Source organism: Typopeltis vanoorti, chromosome 16, assembly GCF_054136105.1.
Source record: "Typopeltis vanoorti isolate ZY-2024b chromosome 16, IOZ_Tvanoo_1.0, whole genome shotgun sequence".
NCBI lineage: Eukaryota > Metazoa > Arthropoda > Arachnida > Uropygi > Thelyphonidae > Typopeltis > Typopeltis vanoorti.
Genome location: NC_143564.1, coordinates 40,697,374 through 40,721,773, shown reverse-complemented (window position 1 = coordinate 40,721,773; position 24,400 = coordinate 40,697,374). Strand labels below are relative to the sequence as shown.

At 34.7% G+C, this 24,400-nt stretch overlaps 1 protein-coding gene across 6 annotated transcripts in view; it reads left to right on the top strand.

Annotated features, from left to right (window-relative positions):
* The window catches only part of Tmem131 (Transmembrane protein 131), a 704,637-nt gene that overhangs the window by 376,877 nt on the left and 303,360 nt on the right, over positions 1–24,400 (top strand). For 5 of the 6 annotated variants that reach the window (XM_090406393.1, XM_090406391.1, XM_090406390.1 and 2 more), the window contains one exon: positions 18,967–19,047. The exons of the other annotated variant lie outside the window; for it this stretch is intronic. In XM_090406393.1, coding sequence (XP_090262519.1) covers positions 18,967–19,047 — 81 coding nt within the window. The remainder of the gene's footprint in view (positions 1–18,966; positions 19,048–24,400) is intronic. 6 annotated transcript variants of the gene reach the window in all.

The window sequence follows — 24,400 nt, the reverse complement described above, 5'->3', positions numbered from 1 at the left end:
GCAGAAGAGTGAATGCCTGTTTCATATATTTTAATCTCACTATACCACACATACATTCACATACCAAATTGAGTCTGTACTTCATATACTTGTGAAACAACATGGCTTAACATAACCAGTCAAAATCTTTCAGTGTTATGACAAATGAGCAGCTACACCCAAAATGCACTCCACAAGGTCATTTTTAAATTAACAACATGGCCCACTGCTATTGAGAATATTAGCTATACATTTTCTTGCTCTTTTCCTCTTCCTAATACTGCAGTCACAGCATATGAATAAAGTTATCCCATTAAACAAGAATAGTAGTACATGTACACTTCACCTGAAATGATAAAATAATCTTTGTGTCGACATGCATGTCCTTGGAGAATGATTTTTAGCTAATAACCGAACACCACTGACTTCTTCAGAATGAAAGGTGTTTAGGAAGCTATGGGTTTCCTTAAAAAATAGAACAATATTAATTTTTTTTTAAAATTTATATACACACACACACACACTGCATGCAGTTATCTTAAAATCACCTACTTTAGCCCAAATTTTGGCATTGCATAGTTTCATTTATAAATGCACATCATCTGGTATGAAAATGGGCAGTAAAAACACAATAACTATAAAAATGGGAAAGAACATAGAAAGCAGCTAATGTATATTCTCAGTGAAGAACTTTACAGAACAAGTAAAACATTTCAGGTATTTGGCACAATTTTTAGTAAATATGGCCCATAAAACTTTGAAATAGAATATACAGTTGTGCTCCAGAGCTATCACCTGTCCTGCATCATCTCTATAATTTATTATACAAATCTGATACTTATCCCAATGCATGGAAGCAATCTCAAATCCATTCTATTTCAAAAATAGAATGGATATGAGATTGCTATAACCTCTATCCTCTCCAAAATAATGGAGAAAGTCAATAGTCAACTCCCCCACTACTTAGAGGCCCATGAATTAATCAGTCACCACCAGTGCTGATTCTGCCATTCAAGATCATTCAAACCTCATCTTGTAGCTTACATCACCCACAACTAGATGCATACCATAGAAAGGTTGGAAAACTGCTTTTGCTCTTGATGTTTCTAGTGCTTTTGACCATGTGTGGCATCAAGGCCTACTGAACAAATTGCCATCTTTGGTCTCCCTGCCACCCTCTGCATTTGTGTAGCCAGCTTTCTCTCTGTTGTTCTCTGCAAGTCATGGTACTTGACTCCCTTTCTTCAAGTTTCATCACTAATGCTGGAGTGCCTCAAGGCACTGCCCTATCACCCTCTGTCTTTCTCCTTTTCATAAATGACACCACAATTATCACTAATCCTATTCACATCTTTGCAGACAAGAGTAATTCTCCATTCATCCTACTCATTTAACAAACCATGCAGTACTCTAACATCCCAGGCTATAAGATCATCTACAACCAGTGCATTAAACATTGATCTATGTACTATCCTTTAATGCAGCAAGGACAACCTTGTAATGTTCACTGCTACAAAAACACAATTTTGCCTTTTCTTTTGCAAAAGAGATTGATCTCAGCTCATCTATCCTTACTCTCTGTAATACACAAATCACCAGGCAAGATTAGATCTCTCTGCTTGGACTAACGTTTACCTTCATTCTCTTCTGGCATAAACACATCACATCAATAGCCTCCTCAGCATCATTCAGAAGGCTATTTTACACCCAACTCCTAATTATATATAAATCCCAAATCTGCCCACACTTAGAATCCTGCTCACATGTTTTAGATGGGTGCACCTAAAACTTCCCTTTAAAATCCTTGACACCATCCAGAGGTGTGCAATTAGGCTCATAACTGATTCCTCTCTTACAGATTCACGTCATTGACTCAGACACAGTGTTTCAGCCCTGTGTCTATTCTACAGGTACTTCTATGGTCACTGTTTTAGTGAATTGACAGCCATCATTCCTCCACTTTTTGTTGCACCCGTTAATACAAGAGCAGCAGCAGCCACCCAGTATCCATGTACTCTGCAACTGCAAAAACACATTGAACTTGCTTCTCCTCTTTCTCTTTTATTCTGTCCACCTCTGTCCTCTGGAACAACCTTCCTCATGAAGTATTCTCTAACAACTACAGCCCACAAAGAAGGGAATAACTGAACAAATTAAATGATGATAGCTCAAACAGTATAGAAGATTTAATTTTGGAATTTTGTCGTTGCACTTTGGAATTTTTTTTTGGCTTGTGGGAAGAATCTTTTGATGGATCTTCTATTCTTAATTGGATACATTTATCTTCTCTACTGGAATGGAATGAAATTGAGAAGGCCTATGATTTTGCAGCATATGAATTTGATGAAATATTCAAAATAATCATAGAGACAACTTATTTCAAAAGTTTTGTGTTGTAAATATGTTTGTGGAAAAAAAGTACTCTGAATGGAGGAAAAAAGACAGTACTAGTGAAAATGTTTGGGCTGAAGTATTTATGCATTTCAATACAAAAACATACAAAAAAAAATACAATTAAGAATATTCTTTATTTACTGAATTTGCTTTGAGCTTACCAGGTGTACGTGTAGAGAGAGAGAGTATATTTTCAATTAAAAATATTAGTCTATATAGAAGAGTCAATTGACTCTTGAATTGAACGTTTCAAACTTCTTAACAATAAAATGCAACTTTCAAGACTACATTCAATATTATGAAAAAAATTAAATATAATAAGATCATTTATGTATGCGGGTTTTTAATCCCACTTACAGACAAATCGGCCTTCAGAACACGTGCAGTTTACAACAAAAAAAATACTGTTTGTGGTGATGGACGATAGATGTCATTGATGGTTGTAGTTGGAGAATTAAGTAGTATAGTATTGGAGAGGATGAGATGTATTTAGCAAAATAAAGTAGTGTGCCCTCCCATGATGAGTCCTTGGACTCCCTGGAGGTGTGAAGTAATAATAATAATAATGATTATCTAGGTTTTTATATTATAAGTTTTTATTATATAGGTTTATCTCTCACAGAGGAGTGAGTGGAATAATTTGCCTTTAGGGGTAGTGAATGCATCTAGTGTGAATGAATTTAAGGGAAGGCATGACAGCTGGTTTGGGTGATTTATAGCCTTCCTCGATGAGTCTTTGACTCCTAGAGGTCTCAGATAATAATAATATTTAAAAAATACGGTCTGCAGAAAAATACTAGTGACATGCTTCAGAGATAGATACACCCAATAAACTGATTAAAGTATGTAATTATTTATCTATTCTGCTTATGTTCTTTTTAAAGATAATCAATCTAATGAAATTTTTCTTTTCCTTGAATGTATGCAGACATGTTTTTATTTTCTTTAGGAAGAATTTTATTTTGAAAATAGTTTTTAATAAAACTATTTTATAGGTCCACCAACATAAATTAAAGATGCCAAGAAATTATATTCTTGGTTTAATCCTTTATCCAAGTGTAAGCAAAGAAAGTTTGCACTTGAAGTATTTTCAGGACTTGGACAACTTGTACATAGAAGTTAATAACTTATCCTTATGAACATATGTAAGAAATGGTATGCATTATGGTAAGGGTCACTACCCAGACTGGTTTCAACCTTTATTGAGATCTCATCAGTGGGAGCCAGACCCACAGGTGATACTAAGGTTTAAGTAATGCAGAAGTCATATTTTCAGATTATTATTAAAATACTCTGGATTTGAGATAGTTCTTGAAGTTTTTTTTGTTTGGTTATATTATAAATTAAAGATGCCAAGACATTATATTCTTAATTTAATCCTTTATCCAAGTATAAGCAAAAAAGTTTGTGCCTGATATATTTTCATTTGCCAAGTCTTGAAGATACTTCAGGCACAAACTTTGTTTGCTTACACTTGGATAAAGGAATTAAACCAAGAATATAATTTCTTGGCATCTTTAATTTATAGTATAACCAAGTGAAAAAACTTCTAACAACTGTCTCTAATTCAGAGTATTTTAATAATAAGGTATGACCGTTTTTGGCTACTCGTTTGCATTATGGGATACTAAGGCAAGTAATGTGAAGTCATCAGCTTTTATATGCGAGTTGCTCAGTCCTGAAAGTACTTCGGACACAAACTGTTTGCTTACACTTGGATGAAGGAAAAATCTTCCACCAACATAATCAAACCAATATTTCAGTCAATATATAAAGTATTTTAAAATATTATATTTTAATTATTGTAGTCTCTCTCTCCTCCCTTTCACTCCAAAACATATCCCAGTTTGTATGATAAATTATATGGTCGTCGTATGTTTTAGTGACTATACTGACTAACTCTGCTCACACATTACTAAATGCTGACTATATCGTGTTCCTTCCTAATATCTTCATTTTTAATATCATTCTGTCATTGAAGTCATCTGTTCATTTCCCTAATGTTTTTCATGCAAGAATCACACCCCCTCATGTCTGCGTAATTCCCAGTCTTCAGTCAACGTTTATTTGCAACCTAGTTCACAGATCTGTTAATTATAATTGATTTAAACATTGCCTTTTATATTGCTAGTTTAGTATTTTGGCTAAATTCTCTCTTTATTCCATATAATTTATTCATCCTTGTTACCAATACCAGCTTTGCTTATTGTATTGTCTTTTTCCAAATTTTATTTGCCATCTTCATTAACCTTCCAAACGGCCAGGACGTCTATAGACGTCCAACTAAATCTGGATATGATTCAGTCCACCTGTTTAAAGAACCAGGAAAAGAAGTGCAATTTGGCCATCCTGTCCATTAGAAGGTGTGATAAACCCTCACGCTGAAGAGAACAGTTAATCAGATTATCTCACGTTCGTAGCTACCTCTCAGTTGCCTATAACAAGAAACGCACATCCTTGTTCTATGCTGGTCAACTGGATTTTAGTTATATAGGATAGACTAAAAATAGAGAAATTATTTATATTTTTGTTTTTTCTTTTTATTGTACAATACAATTTTAATTTCTGGACAAAAGAAAGGTCTTGCATAATTTCTTCACTTAAATATTGCCTTACCTTGGAGAACCAATTTCATTTTTAATTTTTTTGCGCTAATTTTTTTCTAATCGCTTTCTAGACAAAACATTATTCTTTGTTCTCGAAGAAATTAATTCACGATGATTATTTGAAATATTCTTTTAAAAAAAGAAAAGAAAACCGCCTGCCGATGTTCCAGATTATATTATTTTTATTTTTGTACAAAACCATCGAAATCGAATAATACTTCACAGATTTCCTTTAGGACATGCTGGAGCAACTTTGCTTTATAGAGAATAATGTGAAATTTTTTACTCATATCACTAAATTGTTTCTTTATATTATATAGTAATCCACTGTTCTTTGTACTTTCATTTTCTTGGTTTCCCTGTATAATTGGTCATTACAAAATGAAATTAACAGTTATAGATATTTACTGCATAATTCAGATATTTTATTCTCCAATTTTTAAAGTAAGCAATACATTTGCTTATTTTTATCATTCAAAATGTGTATATCAAATGCATCAAATGTGAAATTTCATTTCCTTTCACAATACAAATGAACTTTATTTCGACTTTGATAGCACACCCCCCCCACCCTCCCGTTGCAACATTACCAGACATCCGAAAGCTGTTATGAAACATAGGCATGGTTTTTATTTTATTCGTGATTTTTCCATAATAATTGTTCCACATAACGTTTAATTTTTTCGACACAGAAACTAAGTTTTGATTATTATAAATTTGCAAATTATAAATAAGAAAATATACATATTATTTATAATTAAAAGAAACACATGTATTAACCACAGAGAAAATTATTTAATTGTAAATATTTCATCCTAAGTATCTTAGGACATCATCGGTACAGTAGTTTTAAACAATAATAGGAATAACATACAGTTAGGGTGCATGATTACAATAGAATCTCATTAAATGTGCATAACGTGCTAAAGTAGTACAAAAAAAAATAATAAATAATTATTTAACACAATTTTGTATGACAATTTCCATACTTTAGGAAAATAAGAACATCGTTGCAGTTTAAGTTTGGTCTATGTAGTAGGGCTTCAGAACTTTCTTTGTATAAACGTTCATGTTTATATAAAGATCTATGTAAAAGTTTAGACTTTTCCCAATGGATCCTATGGTTTGGATTTTTAATTCCATGTTGAGAGAGGCCAGATTTCTGCGGTTTTAAAAGATGAATGTGGTCTTGATGTTCCGAGATGCGTTTCTGAACAGACCTACCTGTCTGTCCAAAGTAAGATAGTTTGCATGAGCATGGAATCTCATAAACGCCAGGTAACATCAAAGGTGAGAGTTTGTCCTTAGGAGAATGTAACAAGTTGTAAATTTGGTTGATAGGTTTGTAAGTTTGTGGCAAAATTGTATTTCTTCATAATTTTAGAAAGACGTTCTGAGATACCTTTAACGTAAGGTATGGGAATCCTATAGACGTCTTCCTCTCTGGTTTGATGTGTGGAGAAGTGACTACTGATGATTTTTTGAGTTGTTTTAGGATTATATCCATTTAGGATGGATATAATCCATCCTAAATGGATTATATCCATCCATTATATGTATTTTTGATTACTTCTAATTCCTGGTTTAAAGATTCTTCAGAGGAGCAGAATTTGTGTGCTCTGGAAACTAGTGATTTAATAATGCCAGATTTCTGAGATGGATGATGAGCAGAAGAATTGTGAATGTAGCTACCTGAGAATGTAGGCTTGCGAAAGACAGACATGGCGATGGAACCGTCTTCTTTTCCTTGGATGTGTAAATCCAAAAAGGAGATACCCTGTGAAGATTCTTTTTCTAACGTAAAGTTGATGCGATGATGAAGAAGGTTAATTTTATCTAGAAACAGTTGTAATTCATGTTCGGGATGATCCCAGACTGCAAATACGTCGTCGACATATCTTAGCCAAATTTTTGGTTTGGGTTCAAAAGTGAATATTTTTTCCTCAAGGTGTTCTAGAAACAAGTTTGCTAGGTTTGGTGATAAAGGAGATCCCATTGCTGTTCCTTCTTCTTGCTTGTAAATTTGACCTTTCCAGGTGAAGTAACCTGATGCAATAACAAACTTGAACAATTCAACTTTATTTTTTTGTACTACTTTAGCACGTTAAATGAGATTCTCTTGTAATCATGCACCCTAACTGTATGTTATTCCTATTATTGTTTAAAACTACTGTACTGATAATGTCCTAAGATACTTAGGATGAAATATTTACAATTAAATAATTTTTACTGTGGTTAACACGTGTGTTTCTTTTAATTATGAACGCACCATAGGTTTCGTTATTTAAAAAAAAAATAATAATAATAATAATACATATTAGAGCCTGTGTAGCTCAGTGGATGTGGCGTTTGCCAACCACGGCGCTTGGCCGCACGAAGGAAGACTTGGTTTCGAGTCTAGTCGGCGACTAGAGGAAATTTTTCTAAGACTTTTTTCGACCGGTTCCCGAGTTAGTCGATCTCTGGCACGGGCAAGTAGGTTTTTCCTCCCGGAAACTCGGGTTTTTCGTCCTGTAAACTCAAGAAAATCGACCGTAGAACCCACATTATTTCAGACATTAAATATATTGTGTTAGGGTTAGGAACCACGAGATGGCGGCACATTTGAGCCGTCTCTCTTCACTGCGTACCGCTTAATTAGTGATAGCTTTGGGCCATCTGTCTCTGATTGGGTACCAGTGGAGATTGAACTGCCCACTCAGTCTCCAAAAGTTAGATAGGGCTAAATGGCCTCGCCTACTCCCCGTATACGGGAATAAAAAGGCGTTAGCTGATTTTTTTTTTTTTTTTATAATACATATTATTTCCCTATTATTATAAATCAGGAAGTTATGTGACGTTGGCTAATAGGGGAAATTAATATTTAAAAACACTGTCATCCTACAAATGCAATATCAGAATATGCTTCGAATGTCTGCTAATCAATCAGAAAGATGGAAAAACAGAACAAGGAATTTCTGCCTATAAAATATTCAGTTATTGCACGGGGTACTTTAGTATGCTGCCTTCTGGGCATGTTCTTTTGATCTGGTTCCTGGTGGTGGGGGGTTGGTAATCTCCGTTATACAATTTGTTACTGGGCAGAAAGGAATGTTAGAAAGTATACCCAATATACAATTCATTTGTGAGATGGCAAGCAAGAGCAGCAATAGCAGTAATTTTTTTCAAGATAATTATTAAATAATTTAGAATTTTTCGATAATGAAAGTGAAACTGATCACTATAAATAAAGAAATCATTTTTGGCATAAATACTTCATCAGCCTGTAAAGGAAATGTCATTTTTACTGTGTTAGGATATCTGAACAACAGAAAACGAAACAAGACATTCTTGCTTGAGGCAATTTAGTGCAACTTCTAGGAAACTTTGTCTTGTGTTTCTCAAAAGAGTAATCTAAGACTTTTAGATTTTCCTCTAGGTAAGAGGATTATTGTCAAGCATTTCTAAGACGTATTTCAGAAATAGCAATCAGCAGAAATAGAAGTAGTAATATTTAGATTTTTTTTTTTAAAAAAAGAAACAGAAATAACACAATTGAAATTTCTTTGTGTGGGTTTTGCATATTGAAAATACAGCATAGTATTTCTAAATCTTAGAATAATTTCAGCAGACCGCTGATTTCAGAAGAGTACAGAATTAGAAGCTTCGATATACAACAATATTATTGCTTTATTTCTCTTGTCAAAATGGTAAACTGAAATAAGAGATTTTAAATACCGTCTGAAAGGCTTTCAAAGCTATAGAAATTTAAAGTAGTTATGCAACTCAGGAGAGAGAGAGAGGGGGAGGGGGTGTTGCAGTAAAAAATCCTAAAAATGAGCATAAATTTTTAATCATTCCATACAGGATATCCTTCCTATTATATTTTCAACATATCTACAGTGGTTAAGCACTGGATATTATAGTAATGTGCATCCTACTAAAAAAAACCTCTGTTGCAATTTTCAGCAAAAGAAGGCGAAGGGTCTCTGATAAAATACCATTAGGTATAAATTTTTGATACTAATAAAGAGATACAATATCGGAAACCGAGTAATGCAGTTTATAATCATTTGTTGTTCATAAAAAAATACAAAAAACAATCGTTCCTGAAATTGAAATGTGACAATCCATATAAAGGTATTTTGCACAGAAAGAAAGCAAAATGTCATACTTATTTCACTAAATGTTATTTAAAAATATAAATATCTGACAAAATATTTTAAACATAAACAAACATTTGAAAATTCGCGAAAAAGAATCTATATTGTCAGTAAAGTGGAGGAAATTAACTATTTCTAAAGTATATTCATTGCAAAGGCTGATCTATGGTCATTTCAGGATTGATTATTTATTTTGGCAGTGTGAAACATCTATTTTTGGAATGAGACACAAGAAATAAATTGTTCAGCAAGAAAAAAGAAAAAAACGATCGAATATCCTAATACAGTGAAGAAAATTTGAAGTAACAGTACATGTAAAGACAAGTGACACAAAAGTCGCTCGACCACAGTTAATCCACTAATGGCTCTCAAATCGCTGTTAAGGGATTAATAGCAGAGGAGGGTAAATACTAAATAAAAGATAGAATGCCGATGAAGTTTTGATCCATGAAAAAAGTCTGGGGTAGTCTTGCTATTTCGTCCACCTTGGCCGGTAGGAGGGTTAAAAATTGTGCCAAATTATCCGAAATATTTTACTTTTCTGTAAAGTTCTTGAGAATGCCCATTAGTTCTCCTTGTTTTAACCTGTTATTATAATTTTTGTGTTTTTATTGCTGATTTTCATACCAAATTTGTTACAGCAATTATTCAGTTTAGTCAGGGATTTCTGAAGACTTATACTAGATTTATGTAAGTGTATAACATTATTTGCACAAAGAGCTGTGATTAACATCTCTAGTTTTGATATTAAACCCATCATTCTCATCAGTGGGAAGCAGACCCAGAGTGGTGATACTAAGGCAGAAGCAATGGAGAGGTCATTTTTAACTATACGAGTTGCCAACCGGTGGTAATAATACCACCTTATTATTAAATTACTTTGGATTTAGAGAAAGATTGGATGTTTATTTTGCACTTGGTTTAATATGATTTCTCCATTGCTTCTGCCTTAGTATCACCACTCTGGGTCTGCCTCCCACTGACGAGACCTCAATAAAGATCAAAATCAGTCTGGGTAGTGACCCTTCCCTTAATGCATAGCAGTACACATGTTCGCAAGGAGATGTGCTTTGCATTATGGGAATACTGAGACAAGGAGTGATGAGAGCTTGGTCCACCTTTGCTAAGAATTGCCAAGGGATGTACCACCTTACCTCAATCCTGAAGATATTTTCAGGTGTAAACTTTGCTTGTTTACACTTGGATAAAGGATTAAACTAAATTTATTAAATACATATTCTTGTTATGTTCTTATGATTTCTCAAAAATGTTTGTGGGAAAGAAAAATCTGAGTCTGATAACTTAATTTCACCTGAACCTATTTTGCCCTTCCTAATATTTCTCAAGTATGCTCACAGAAGTATTTGCTGAAACACTCAGTATGGGAAAACATAATTCCTCTAATTCTCACATTCCCTTTTTAAAAATATGTATTGTGAAAGCTGTACTCAATCATAACTCAGTCAGAACCCAAGGTAGAAGAAGCTGTCATCAACTCCATGTCTTGCATGTCTAGTTTATAATGGCTTCTTCTACCTTGAGTATTGGTATATGTCATCATCATAATTAAATTCTTGACATGTACCTTACCCTCAAACGGTGTACAGGTTATGATAGTAGTACATGAAAAATTGACATAATTACTAACTTCCTATCTACAATTTTCCTCCAAATCAGTCTGTTACCTGTTAAGATTCCAATATTGTCAGATCTTATATTTCTATCTTCTAAGAACACTTGTTTTGCTAATCTTTCCTCTCCCTCTTTCTGTTGAAGTGATCATACCACCTGAGATCAGCTCTTCTAACACATTCCTGGATGCTAACAATCTCAAGTTCTTTCCTAATATCCTCATTTTTAATATGATATTGCCATCTGTTCACGTCCCTAATCTTTCTCAGGACTCCCATATCTGTGATTTCCAGTCTTTGGTCAAGTGTTATACTTCTAATCTAGCTCTCAGATCCATAAGTTAAAATTGGATTGAACGCTGTCTTGTATACAGCTAATTTAGTGTTTCGGTTAATTTCTCTCTTATTCCATATAAATTTATTCAGTTGATTTCCTACCATATCAGCTTTGTTGATTCTGTTGTCTATTTCCATATTTAATTTACCATCTTCACTAAAAATTGTGCCTAAGTAGCTAAAATGTTTTACTTGTTCTATAAGTTCTCCATTCACAATGCAGTTAATATTTTCAATGTTTCTGCCTATTTTCATTGTCTTTGTCTTTTTAATGCTGACCTTCATATCATATCTATTACAACAGTTATTCAAAATTTAGTCAGGGAATCTTGCAGACTTGTAGTAGATTTATTTAGAAGTATGACATCATCTGCATAAAGAAAAGAGCTGAGATTAACCTTCAATTTTGATATCAGGTTTAATACCTCTTTCCTTCATAATGTGATCCATATAGATAATGAATAACAGAGGGGATAATGTGCATCCTTGTCTGACACCACATTTAACATTAAACAACCTTCCTATACTTGAATTCTAACTGCTGACTTACAACTCAAGTAAAGACTAAGTATTGCTTGATATAAGGCCCCATTGACACCATATAACTTAGCGTTTTGAATAGCTTCTTTCTCTTGGCACCTTGTCATATGCCTTTTCTAGATCTACAAAACTTAAATACAGATCTTTGTTATATTCCCATGATTTCTCCACTATTTGTCGTAAAGTGAAATCTGATCCTGACAGCCTCTATTTGACCTGAATCCAGCTTGTTCTTCACCAACCTTTTCTTCCTCAATTCTTCTCAACTATTTCTCAAGTATACTTGCAAATATATTACCAGGAACACTCAGTAGGGATATACCTCTGTAATTCTCACGTTCAATTTTATTTCCCTTTTTATATATGGGTACTATTAGAGCTCTACTCCAATCATCTGGAATTCGTCCCTCTGTCCTGCTCTTCTGAACTATGCAGTGCAGCCACTGTAAGATTTTTATACCTCCAGACTTGAGCATTTCTGGTCGAATATCATCTTCTCCAGCTGTTTTTCCACATTTCAGGCTTTTGATGGCTTTTTCTACTACTACAAGTATGGACATGTATTCCTGATTGTATGCCTGGTCAGTGTGTTTTACCAATGTGCTGTGACTGTTGTTTCATTTAGTAATTTTTCAAAGTAATTACTCCATACCTCAAGGAGGATATCTTTTTCTCCAGTTTTCATGTCACCTTTATAATCTCTAATTCCTTTTACGGCACTCTTTTCTTCATTTCTGAGCTGCTGCTCAGAAATGAAAAAAAGAGTGCCGTGAAGGAGGTTGCTCAGAAATGCATTTCTGCATTTCTGAGCAACCTCCAGAATAATTTGCCATCTTCTTGATATTTATTTAATACTTAATACTTCTTGATACTTAAAAATGTGCACAAATTCACATTGACTATGTTGTTGTTTTTAGTGATGTTTTCTTTCTGGTGCTGGACACTAGAGTGTACCAAGTGAAAAAAAATTGGTCTCATTGAAAAAAATGAGACCAAATTGAAATCAACAATTTGGTCTCATTGAAAAACAGCCAAATAAACATTGATTTGATTCAGCTAGGGAAGCATGTGGTGAAGGTGTCTGCTAGACGAAAAATAGAGAACTATGGTGGGTACAAGAGGCATAAAGAAGCAGCCATGGAAAAGAAGGGGGGGGGGGGGGGCTACTGGAATTTCCTAGCAAATAAATTGGGATGCCCTGAAAGAGTGCAGAGAAAAATATAAGAGAATTAAGCTATAAAAATGTATAAACAAAAAGTCATGGAAAGACTTCAATAATATAGGAAATAAATTACAAGAAGGTGGCAAAATGTTCTGAAGCCTATTGAAAAAAAAACTTAGAAATAGAAGGAAGAGTACTATAAAAAAAAAAATGAAATATGATAAATGTGACATGAAAACTGAAGATAAAGGTATCTCAGATGTCTGGAGTAATTATTTTGAAAGTCTGTTAACCAAAACAATCAGTATCAGTGACAGGATGGTATAGAGAACATTCAAGAGTAATGCAAACAGCAGTACATATATCTATACTCAAGGTGGGTGGGGGGGGGAGCCTTAAAATGTGGAAAGGCATCCAGAGTAGATGATATTGAAACCAGAAATGCTCAAATATGCAGGTATAAAAGTTATGCAATGATGACTATATTGCTTAATTCAGGAGGCCTTGTAAGGCCAAATTCCAGATGACTGGAATATATCTCTCACATTTGTAATCTGTAAAAATGGGAATAAAGTTTAATATCAGAATTACAAGGAATTTTTTACCAAGTGTTCCAGGTCAAATTTATGCAAGCATGCCTGAGAAGAGATATGAAAGAGAAACTTGGAGAAGAATCTCCTTTTTTTTTAATGTAACCGGGTTGGCTGAATGGATAGCATACCCACTCTCCAATCAAAGTCTTATGTAAGGCTTTCAAAGGCTTTCTTCCAATGTATCCTGTGGAGGGTATCTAGAGCATGGTCTGCAAGCCCAACTTTTATATTAGTAAGGATTTTTTAACTATTAATTTTATTGATTATTATATTTATATTATACATCAATCTAGAAACTCTGCTCTCGAGACCAAACATGGACATTACAACTGGGTGAATATCATCATGTGCATGGTGAACATATTCACAAACATCCATGCTTTGGTGGTATTTGAGCCTGTTAATGTGTGAAAGCTGCCCAGTGAACCATGTGGATAACATTCTAGCCTTCCCCCATGACTTGGTAAGGGAGACTAGAAAAATCTCTGATTATCAATGGGAATTGAACCTAATTTTCTTCTGCCCATCTAGTATCATAAATGCTACCACAAGGTTTGATATAAATGATGCTATGATATCCTTTATATCAAGCATCACATTCAGCAGTTAAATAAAACGTTGATTGTAATCATTGCATTTGTTTGTAGATTGATGTGATGGTATATTTAATGAACCAGTCTCTTGCTAAACTAGATCATTGTATTTAAAAAGTCTTTTCGATATAATGACAACTGAGATTTATTGTTATTATCGTGAATGCTCCTTCTGTGTAAGGAGGGCCCATTTAGACACTCATACTTAAGTACCTAAACATATTTACTAAAGAAGCACATTTAATGGTAGCCCAATTTCACATACTGTGATAAATGTTTTTCTTGTAGAAAGGCTTATACGTTGGCAACACATGACTATTAAATTATTTAAGGAATTTACAACGTATACTGGAATATTAATTAAAAGAAATTTTTAATAAATACTTCCTATATTTCGGCAATATTGCCATCTTCATGGGAACATACAAATATGGCACATACATGCAGGCACTACAAAAAGCAAATGAGGCAGAAAATAAGAAACTACTATTGTTCCTAAAGTCCTAATGATGCCCTCTAGTGGGCTATGTTGGGTTGTCTTGGCCGTTGGGCTGATGTTCTCATAATGTAAGTCTCCCAAATTTGGGGCAGTTTCATGCACCCAAATTTGTTGAAGTTTGGAACGTTTTTTAGAGCTGATGCTGATTCTATGAATAATCTTTCGTACTTAAACTTGCTGCGGTATATTACTTTGGCTTTCTTCCAACTTATCCTGTGGAGGGTATCTAGAGCATGGTCTGCGAGCCTAGAGTGGCTATTCTGTTGAAACCAGATGTAGTCCGTGTGTTCTGAAATCCTGATATTTGCTGTCCTGCCTGTTTGTCCAAAGTAGGACATTTTACAGCTGCAAGGAACCTGGTATACCCCAGGTAGGTCTAGGGAAGTGGTTGGTCTTTGGTAGAGCGGATAAGGGATGCCAACTTTTTATATAGTCTTTAACAAGAATCCAGGTCATATTTTTTTAAGGATTTTGGTTATTTTTTTGAGGTGCCTTGGATGTAGGGAATGGTGATAGATTTAGTGTAACCTTTATTGTGAAGTGGGGGGGGGGATTGTGGTTTACTGGTTTTAATATTTTTTTTGGGGGGGGGTTGCAGCCATTAGCTAAGAAAGTATTAAGGATGTTGTTTAGTTCAGTGGTTAGGGTATTGTCATCTGAACAGATTAATTTTGCCCTGTTATATAGTGTTTTAATAACCCCATATTGTTCACCCTGTTCAATCCTGTTCACCCTGGAAAAAGAGGAAAACAACAGCCTCTCTGATTAGAGCTAGACACTCTAATCACTCGCCAACCTGATGGATCCTTGCTTTTCTCTGTTTATTGAAAACCCACCCATACAGGCTGATACATTCACCAGCAATCTCCCCCCCCCCCCCCACAACAATATAGGGTTATTAAAACACTATATAACAGGGCAAAATTAATCTGTTCAGATGACAATGCCCTAACCACTGAACTGAACCACATCCTTAATACTTTTTTAGCTAATGGCTGCAACCCCCAAAAAATATTAAAACCAGTAAACCCCTTCACAATAAAGATTACACTAAATATCACCATTCCCTACATCTGGGGCACCTTGGAGAAAATAACCAAAATCCTTAAAAAAACATGACCTGACTTCTTGTTAGAGACCATATAAAAAGTTGGCATCCCTTATCCACTCTTCCAAAGACCAACCACTTCCCCTTGACCTATCTGGGGTATACCATGTCCCTTGCAGCTGTAAATTGTCCTACTTTGGCCAAACAGGCTGGACAGCGAATATCAGGATTTCAGAACACAAGGGCTACATCCAGTTTCACCAGTATAACCACTCTGGGCTTGCAGACCACGTTCTAGATACCCGCCATAGGATACGTTGGAAGAAAGCCAAAGTAATACACCGCAGCAAGTTTGTATGAAAGATTATTCATAGAATCAGCATCAGCTCTAAAAAAAAAATGTTCCTAACCTCAACAAATTTGGGTGCATGAGACTACCCCAAATTTGGGAGACTTGCATCATGAGAACATCAGCCCAACGGCCAAGACAACCCAACATAGCCTGCTAGAGGGCACCATTAGGATTTTAGGAACAATAGTAGTTTCTTATCTTCTGCTTTTTGTAGTCTCTGCGTGCACATGCCATATTTGTATGTTCCCATGAAGATGGCAATGTAACATTGTTGAAATATAGGAAGTATTTATTAAAAATTTCTTTTAATTAATATTCCAGTATACGTTGTAAATTCCTTAAATAATTTAATAGTCACGTGATAAAAGGCAAGACTTTATCTGCTTCCTTAGCACATTCCCTAGAAATGATCCCAAGTTTTATCTCCATTAATAAGCTGCAAAATCTTACTCGTGCCTATACTGTAAGATCTTCCTAATTTGTATGTTTCTATCATATCAACCTATCCTTCATCTGTTCCTCAAATGTGAGGAACATACATCCCTCACTCTCTCCTTATATACATAATTCCATAGGCATAGTTATCATCTTGGTTACTTGCTGTTGAATCTATTCAACAGTGCTTCCATCTTCTTTGAATTCAGGTGACCATATCTGCCCACAGTAATCCAGATCTTAACAAACCTTGTAAAGTGGGAGAATAACTTCCTTATTCATATAAGTCAGTGTTATCTTTAACAGTACTGTTACTCCATGCAGTAACTTAACCACCTTAACAATGTTACTCCCAAACTTTAACTTGCAATCCATATTAATTCCAAATTTCTGGTTTCATTGACTAATTCCATCAGTCACTCCACACAGTCTACTCGGCTCATTTGCAGACATAGCTCTCCTTCTCAGTTCATTCTGTCATATCATGGCAAGAGCCATATAGTCTTCACTTTTTGCCTCCCCTTTCTCCTCTCACCAAGCAACTTTGTCATCTCATACTTTTCTCCTTTCAAATCATTAGTTCCAACCAGTACATTGCATCATACCATTCACTTATTCTATTTGCATACATATTGCTTCAGTCATGTGAATTTTCGTGCTGAGGAAACATGCTTTTGTTGCTTGCTCATCTATGCGTCTGAACATGGACTTACCAATATTCCACCATATCCTTTTTTTCTTCTCTTTCCATTTTCTTGATCTTTCCTTTACTTTTTCACATGTTTCATCTCTTTTCCTGCTATTTTGCCAACCACTCTTATAGTCTGATTCTTATGCAGCGTTGTGCAGCCTCATTGAAGCCTTGAAATTTCCACATCATGCTTAACTCTTTTTTTTTTGTTTCTCCCTGTTTCTTTCAGATCTTTCTCACACACTCTCACTTCTGCTGTCACCTTCATCCTACACCTCCATTCTTGCTTGCATTCCACTTAGTGTATGTCATTATCTGCCACATCTTCTCATTTGCGCTTCCATTCACATTCTGTATTTCACACTCCTCAGTCTGCCTAATTATCACACACTGGCAAATTATAGCCCATGTCTCCTGTGTATAAACTTCACACACTTTTTTTTTTTTTTAAGTGAAACTCAAAGGACTTGCCATCTCCATTATGCCTTCACACCGACTCTATCTATACATATAAGTCACTATATAATAAACATTATTTTTCTCATCTTCATCCTAATAATAAAAAAAAAAATAAAATTAAAGCAATTTTGTACTATAAGTTGAATAGAATTTGTTGTCAGATGTGTTCTCATCCATCAATAAGGTTGTTTCGACCTCGCTGTGTGCATCTGTGCAGTGGTACCATGCTCAAAAGGTTGCAAACATGTGGCTCAGTGGTATAGGCTAAGACATTCAAGGAACACTTATAAGGACTTTTCAACCGAAGATGAGTTAGTTGATACCATGCAATAGTTTCATCTCTCAGAAACTTGGGTTTTAACCATCACAGAAAAGTAAATCTGAAAGAAGCATGTAATTAATAGGCATAATGTGATTACTTCATGGGCTTACTTGACTCAGATTTATTTTATTTTTTATGATGAAAATGATAAGTGGTTCATTCTGTAATGCATTAGTAATACATAGCAGAGATTTAGTAACATCAGATTTCAAGATTTTATACTCTAGGAAGTACATAAGAGGGGAACTGTTGTTTTGTAAGTTGTGGCTGAACTCATTTGTAGTTGAAAGGAATGTTCTATAGCTGCTGCTCAAGTTTTTTCAACAGATTTAGGGTGGGGGATTTTAATGATGCTAGTTCTGATAAGTCACCATGAAAATATTTAGAAAATACTAGCAGCAGAAATTGAATATTTGTGCAAAGTAAGTGAATTAGTGAGAGATATTCATCAACCTGATTGCTCTGTTCTGTACTGAGTCAAGTAATTTTAGTGAGCTGTTAGGAGCATTAATCCACAACATTTGATTGTTGGATTTGTGTTAATAATTGTTGTTATGTAAAGTAACTTGAACAAAAAGGAACCCAAATTCTTTGATGCCAAGGAGATAATATTTATCATATGTTTATATCAAGAAAGATTGGAAGTTACTTGTCCCAAGAGAGAAAGTTTACATTGTCCAAAGATTTGGATATTAGCAGAAGTAAGAATAGACAAAGAGATTTTTTGCAAGAATTAAGACAGGATTGAGTTTTACTAGCATTGGAATTAACAAGGTTATCAGAACCCATCGAAAGAAATGTGGAAATAAGAATTTAGAATTGCTAAAGCTGATATTCTAGAACTTTCATTAATTTTTGCTTAATAATAAACAGCAACCTTTATGATGCAAACTCTAGTATTCCTTTTATGTGCTATTTTGAAAGTAACATGGATCACATGAGCATAATTGTGATTAGTTTTGACCTCTACTGCTGTCAGTTAAGTGAATTGGGAGTGGGAGAAGAGATGGAAGATTACTGGTATAGCTAAACATTATTAACTGCTCTTTATATATCATAGCAGTTTGGTTTTAAAATTATGAAAGATAATATTATTCTGTGCATGTTTGAAAATCACTTATAAATTTCTTTACTTACAGGTAATTTATTAAGTCTTATCTCTGCTTTTCATTTCTTTCATTCAGAAAATAAGACTTCCTTTCTCTATGAGAACTGCAAAAGGCAGTTTAAATGTAGATGATATTTATTTTGAAAATGCTTTTCCGGTAAGTTTTGAACTGGTGAGCTTATATTCTAGTTTCTTTATCCTTTTTTTTTTTTTTTTTTTTTTTTTTGTTAATGATTTAAGAGAAGATAAGGATTATAAGGATCACATTTAAGAATTATAATGAAAACCAAAAAAGAAATGCAATTAATATTAATTAATTAATTTGTAAATAAAGTATTTATCATTGAGAATTAGAAACTCATTGAAGAATCATAAGCAATTTTAGATTTATAAAACAGAAAACTGCAACAAGGGTGAGTATTTTCCTCCTTGATTTAACCTAATTTAATCTAATTAGGTTAAATCTTAGGACTGAGTTGTTGAGAAATTGATATTTGTATGAACTAGTTTTGTATGTCCTTTTGTGAACCAATATTAGAAAACAAAAAAAAATTAACATGCAATTTCTAAATGAACTATTATACATCGAATGACCTTAAACTTGATGTTGAATATAGCATCAAGATGTGAGACGCATGGCTCCTTGTTTCATCCTGCTGTATAACTTCTTTCATAGCTATGTAGTCATCTAAATTCAAGATGAGACCTTGCTTTTTGTTCCAACATTATTACATTTCCAATCCAAGGTAACAATGAAATGTCACATTGGATTGGACAATGTAACATTTCAGTAGCATCTTTAAATGCCTTACACTGAATTCAACATAGTTGTTGAATTCAGTGTAAGGCATTCCAATGAGTTGCTTCATGTTGTGAATGAGCTGTTGAAGTGCTTGATGTTTTTCTTTGATAGTATAAAATACCAAATCCTGATTTATGTTCTTGTTTTTTCTCTACATCTCTGGTATGCTTTTTGAGTCAGATTTCTCCCAGTCAACCTTTCTATCCAACATAGCAGAAGTAGCACACACACAAAAACTTTTGTACACTTGGGCTGTTTAGTGATCTTAACACAGTAGATCTTGACAAAGATGGTCCTGCTACATAAAACACTAATAAAAAAAAGATATTGGTATGTGTACCACAGAGTCAAAGGCATGCCTGGAGACTAATACGTTGATCATCTTCAGATGGCACAGATACCTCTGTTTCCCTTGATAAAGATAAAATAATTCATGTACCTAGTGTCCTAGAATGAGTACAGTATGATGTCTCAGATATTTTTCCTGGTGAAGAGGAAATAACAGATATTGACTGTCCTCAATTTTTTAAAGAGAAAAAATCCAAGGCTAATGAAAGAAAACTACTCAACATGGGAAGTCAGTTGATGCAACAAAAAAGAAATAATGAAAACATTCCTATAATGGAATTTTTGTGGATTCTGTCAAAACATTAGTGACATCAAGGCCTATTGCAGACATATAAACCAATATGCTTCTGCCTGCAGGAAACATACATAAAGAAATACTACCATCATTCATAAGGACAGGGCAAGGGATGCACCTGCTTATTGAGGGGTCATCATTCTTGTGGACAATTATATCCCTCTTCCAACAAGTATCACTCAATACAAATGTAGAATCATTTGCTGTCTGACTCTCAGTCATAACTTTATTAATAGTTTGCTGCATCTACGTCCCTCCTACTACAGATATCATCCTCAAGATGACCTTGATAATGTCAAGGTGCATGTATTATCCCCCTTAATTTTAATGGGAATTTAAACGGATGCAACTCTTTATTGGAGTACTCCTTGAACAAACATCAGAGGAAGAGTTGCTTAGCATATGCTTGACAACAAAAATCTCTTTCTCCTAGACAAAGAAAGCAACATCTTCCATATGCCTAACCGAATATTCACTGCCTTCGACTTTACAATCTGCTCATCCTTCCTTTTCCCATTCTTCAAGTGAGAAACTGACAAGAATTTATTTGGGAATGATCACTTTCCTGATATCCATCTTCCTGCATAGGCAACCATGCACTCCATCATGGATATCACGATGGATAATTGAGTAAGCTGACCTGCTCATTAACAGAATTTGATTTAACATCAGTCAGTAATGCAGTGAATTCATTGCTGATGGAAGAAGCTGCTGTAACTGCAATTTCTAAAACATCTAGTCTGTTTCCACGTTTCTCTAAGCCATGGTAGAATGATTGCACAGCAGCTAAAGAAGCTCAGAAGAAAGCTTGGGGTTGGTTATTTGTCAGAAATAACCAACCACTACAGCAAACCTCGTTACTTTCAAATGTACCCAAGGTTGAGCAAGACACATCCAGTATCAGAGTCAAAAGGAATTAATTTTAGATCCACTGTGCATCCAGCATAAGAACAACAAACAATAATAAAGAAATCTGGGACAAAATCCAGAAAATGAAGGACTGATATACCACTGGCTCTATCCTTCAACACAATGGTTGCTCAGTTGCTCATCCAACAGCTATTGTCAACACACATTCAGGGATATTTTTTGCAAAAAAAAAAAAAAAAAAAAAAGCAAAGCAGAAAAACAACAAATCCAGTTTTTTTTGAATGGCACTGAAGAATATAACAGGCCATTCACAAAACAAAAAATGAAAGCTACTTTGCTTAAATGCAATGCCATTATCAGATGATAAAACATCTGTTACATCATTGTCCGTGGATCCACTGTTGCACCTTTACAGCAGAATTTTCTGTGACAATATATATCCAGATACCTGGAAAAAGGCAATTATACTTGCCTTTCCTAAGCACCAGAGAAGGATACAAAATTGCCAAATAACCACTGTGCAGTTGCTCTGATCAGCTGCATGATTATAGGGGGGGGAGTTAACTCTTCTCTTTTATGGTTTTTAGAGAAAAACAATCTTTTTTTTTAGAATAATCTGGATTCCAAAAATATCACTCTACTATTGTTCATCTAATCCAGCTGGAGACATCTATTAGCAATGCCTTCCTAAAATGCAAGCATCTAGTATCAGTTTTCATTGATTTGGAAAAAGCATATGACACTGCTTGGAGATATGGAATACTGTGAAAGACTTGCATAATTTTTGTCTTAGAGGGAATCTCCATCTTTTTATCAAAAACTTCTTACCTAACCGAATCTTCCAAGGCTCAGTGGGAACTGCCATCTCTCAGCTCTATAACCAAGAGGAGGGAATCCCACAAAGTTCTGTTTTATGGATCACACTTTTTGCAATCAAGGTCAACTCAGTAACATAACTTCCTCCAACAGTAAGTAATGCCCTCTTTGTAGATTACTTCACCATCTTCTGTTATTTATGTTATGTGGTGTTCATAGAAAGACAGCTTCAGCAAGCCATTGACAATCTCTCAAAATGGGCACTGCAAACAGGTTCAGATTTTCCCCGCAGATGACAGTTTGTATGCATGTTTGCTGCAGACATGTTCTTCATCCTGACCTAGAATTCCAACTAGGACAATCACCAATCCCATTGCAACAGAAGCCCAGTTCTTTGGACTGATAATTGACAGCAAATTCAGTTTCCTACCTCACATACATCAGTTATGAGACAAGTGCCATAAAGCAACCCTATATTGTACTTTTTAGATGTTCTTCTCTTTATCTATTTAGGGCATTCATAAGATCAAAAATTGACTATGGATTCCAAGCCTATGCTCCTGCCAGGGAAAGCACACTCTGATTACTAGACCCTATTCACTATCAAGCCATCAGTACTCTAACTGAAGCATTTTGTACATCACCTATTCCTAGTCTGTATGTCAAGACAAACAAACCACCTTTGTTGTTTTAATGTCAACAATTGTCTCTATTATATACAACAAAAATGAAATCTCTGCCAGACCCCCCATAGTTAACTATCTGACAGACTGCTATAAAATCCTTAGCTTTTTAAATACATGCTCTCCTACAAGCTGTAGAAATAGCAGGAGACAACATAGCTCAGATGCCACTAAACACACTTTCATCATGCCAGTACCTAACTTTTCTTTCAGCAGTCCAGCAAAATTGCCCATCTCTCACATTTATCAGTAGTTCTTTGAAGATCATAGAGCTGAATATTCTTATTTTTGCCCATCTGCACAAATGGCTCAAAATTGGTAAACCTAGTAGGATCTGCCATCTTTCCAAACAATATATCTGCACAAATTCCACTAGTTTGTACCAACTTTACCGCTGTGTTGTGTGTGATGAAGCTTGCACTAAAATGCATCAGATTGCATCACTGCGCAATGTGCGTAATATATTCTAGTTCACAAAATTCTTTTCGGGCAATGAAAAGTCTAGAGCTACGTTTAAAAACATCCAGTTTTCTCTCAAATCCACACCTTTCTTTCAGTTATGTAAGCTACGCTTAGTACACTTCTGTAAGATTCCAAGCCATGTTGGGATTAAGGGAAATGAGACTGTAGGTGCTGCAGCTAGTCAGCTTATTTCTCAAACATCTACCATGTGCCAGTAACATACATATATTATCTGCAGATTACTAGACAGCAACTTCCATCTACTGTGCAACAGAGATACTAATAATAAGCTCTACCAAATTAAGCCTGAAATTAAATTATGGCAGTCTAGCCTGTACATGGTTTGAACAGAGGAAGTTGTTTTTGCTCGGCTCCACATAAGTCATAGTCATATCACACAATCATTCCACCGATTGAGAGCTGATGACATACATGCCCATGTGTGAGTTTTGTGATGCTGGACTATTATTTCTTCATATTTCATCTCAGTTACAAACACATCGTCAGGGAGTACAAAATGAGATTTGTAACACATACAAAATCCTAAAGTAAAGAATAGTCCTAATTAGATGGGGGTGACCTCTATGGACATCTGTTGGTGGCCTAGAATGTAAACTGGGCTCTCTGAGTAATAGCGTTTCCCATATTTTGGGAAGTTTTATGCAACCATATTTATTTAAATTAGGCTGATTTTTTAACAGCAGATTCTAAAAACAGTCTTTCTCTTCTAAATTACTGTGATGGAGCATGATGGTGTTAGATCCTAAATGAAGGAATCTTGGAAAGAAGTCATTCATTTAGGGTCTAACATAAAAATTGCAAACATAAAGAAATACCTGCACATCAGTTGTAATTAAAAGTGAAACTTCCTCACTTTATGTAAAAATTTGTATTCTTTATTTAAGCATCTTATATTTAAGCTATTGTGATTAATTTAAGATTTCATTTTTTGTATGGCTTAAAAAAGAGGGATAATGTGAATTAAATTTAAGCCTTACTTAAGCTATGTAAAATCTATTGTGAGTCATCATAAAGCTGTTAAGTATTAATTCCTGGAAGGCCTAAAGCTACACGTGTACAGCGTAACGCTGGCGGGTATAGCTTACTCGGAAAATCACGTAACCATGTATTCCATGAATCTGAGTATATCAGCGTCATAGAAACGAAGGATAAGCCAAAGGGCGAAATTAGTAAGGATCGTGTGCAAAAAGGGGCTGAAAAAGAGGTGCTCTAT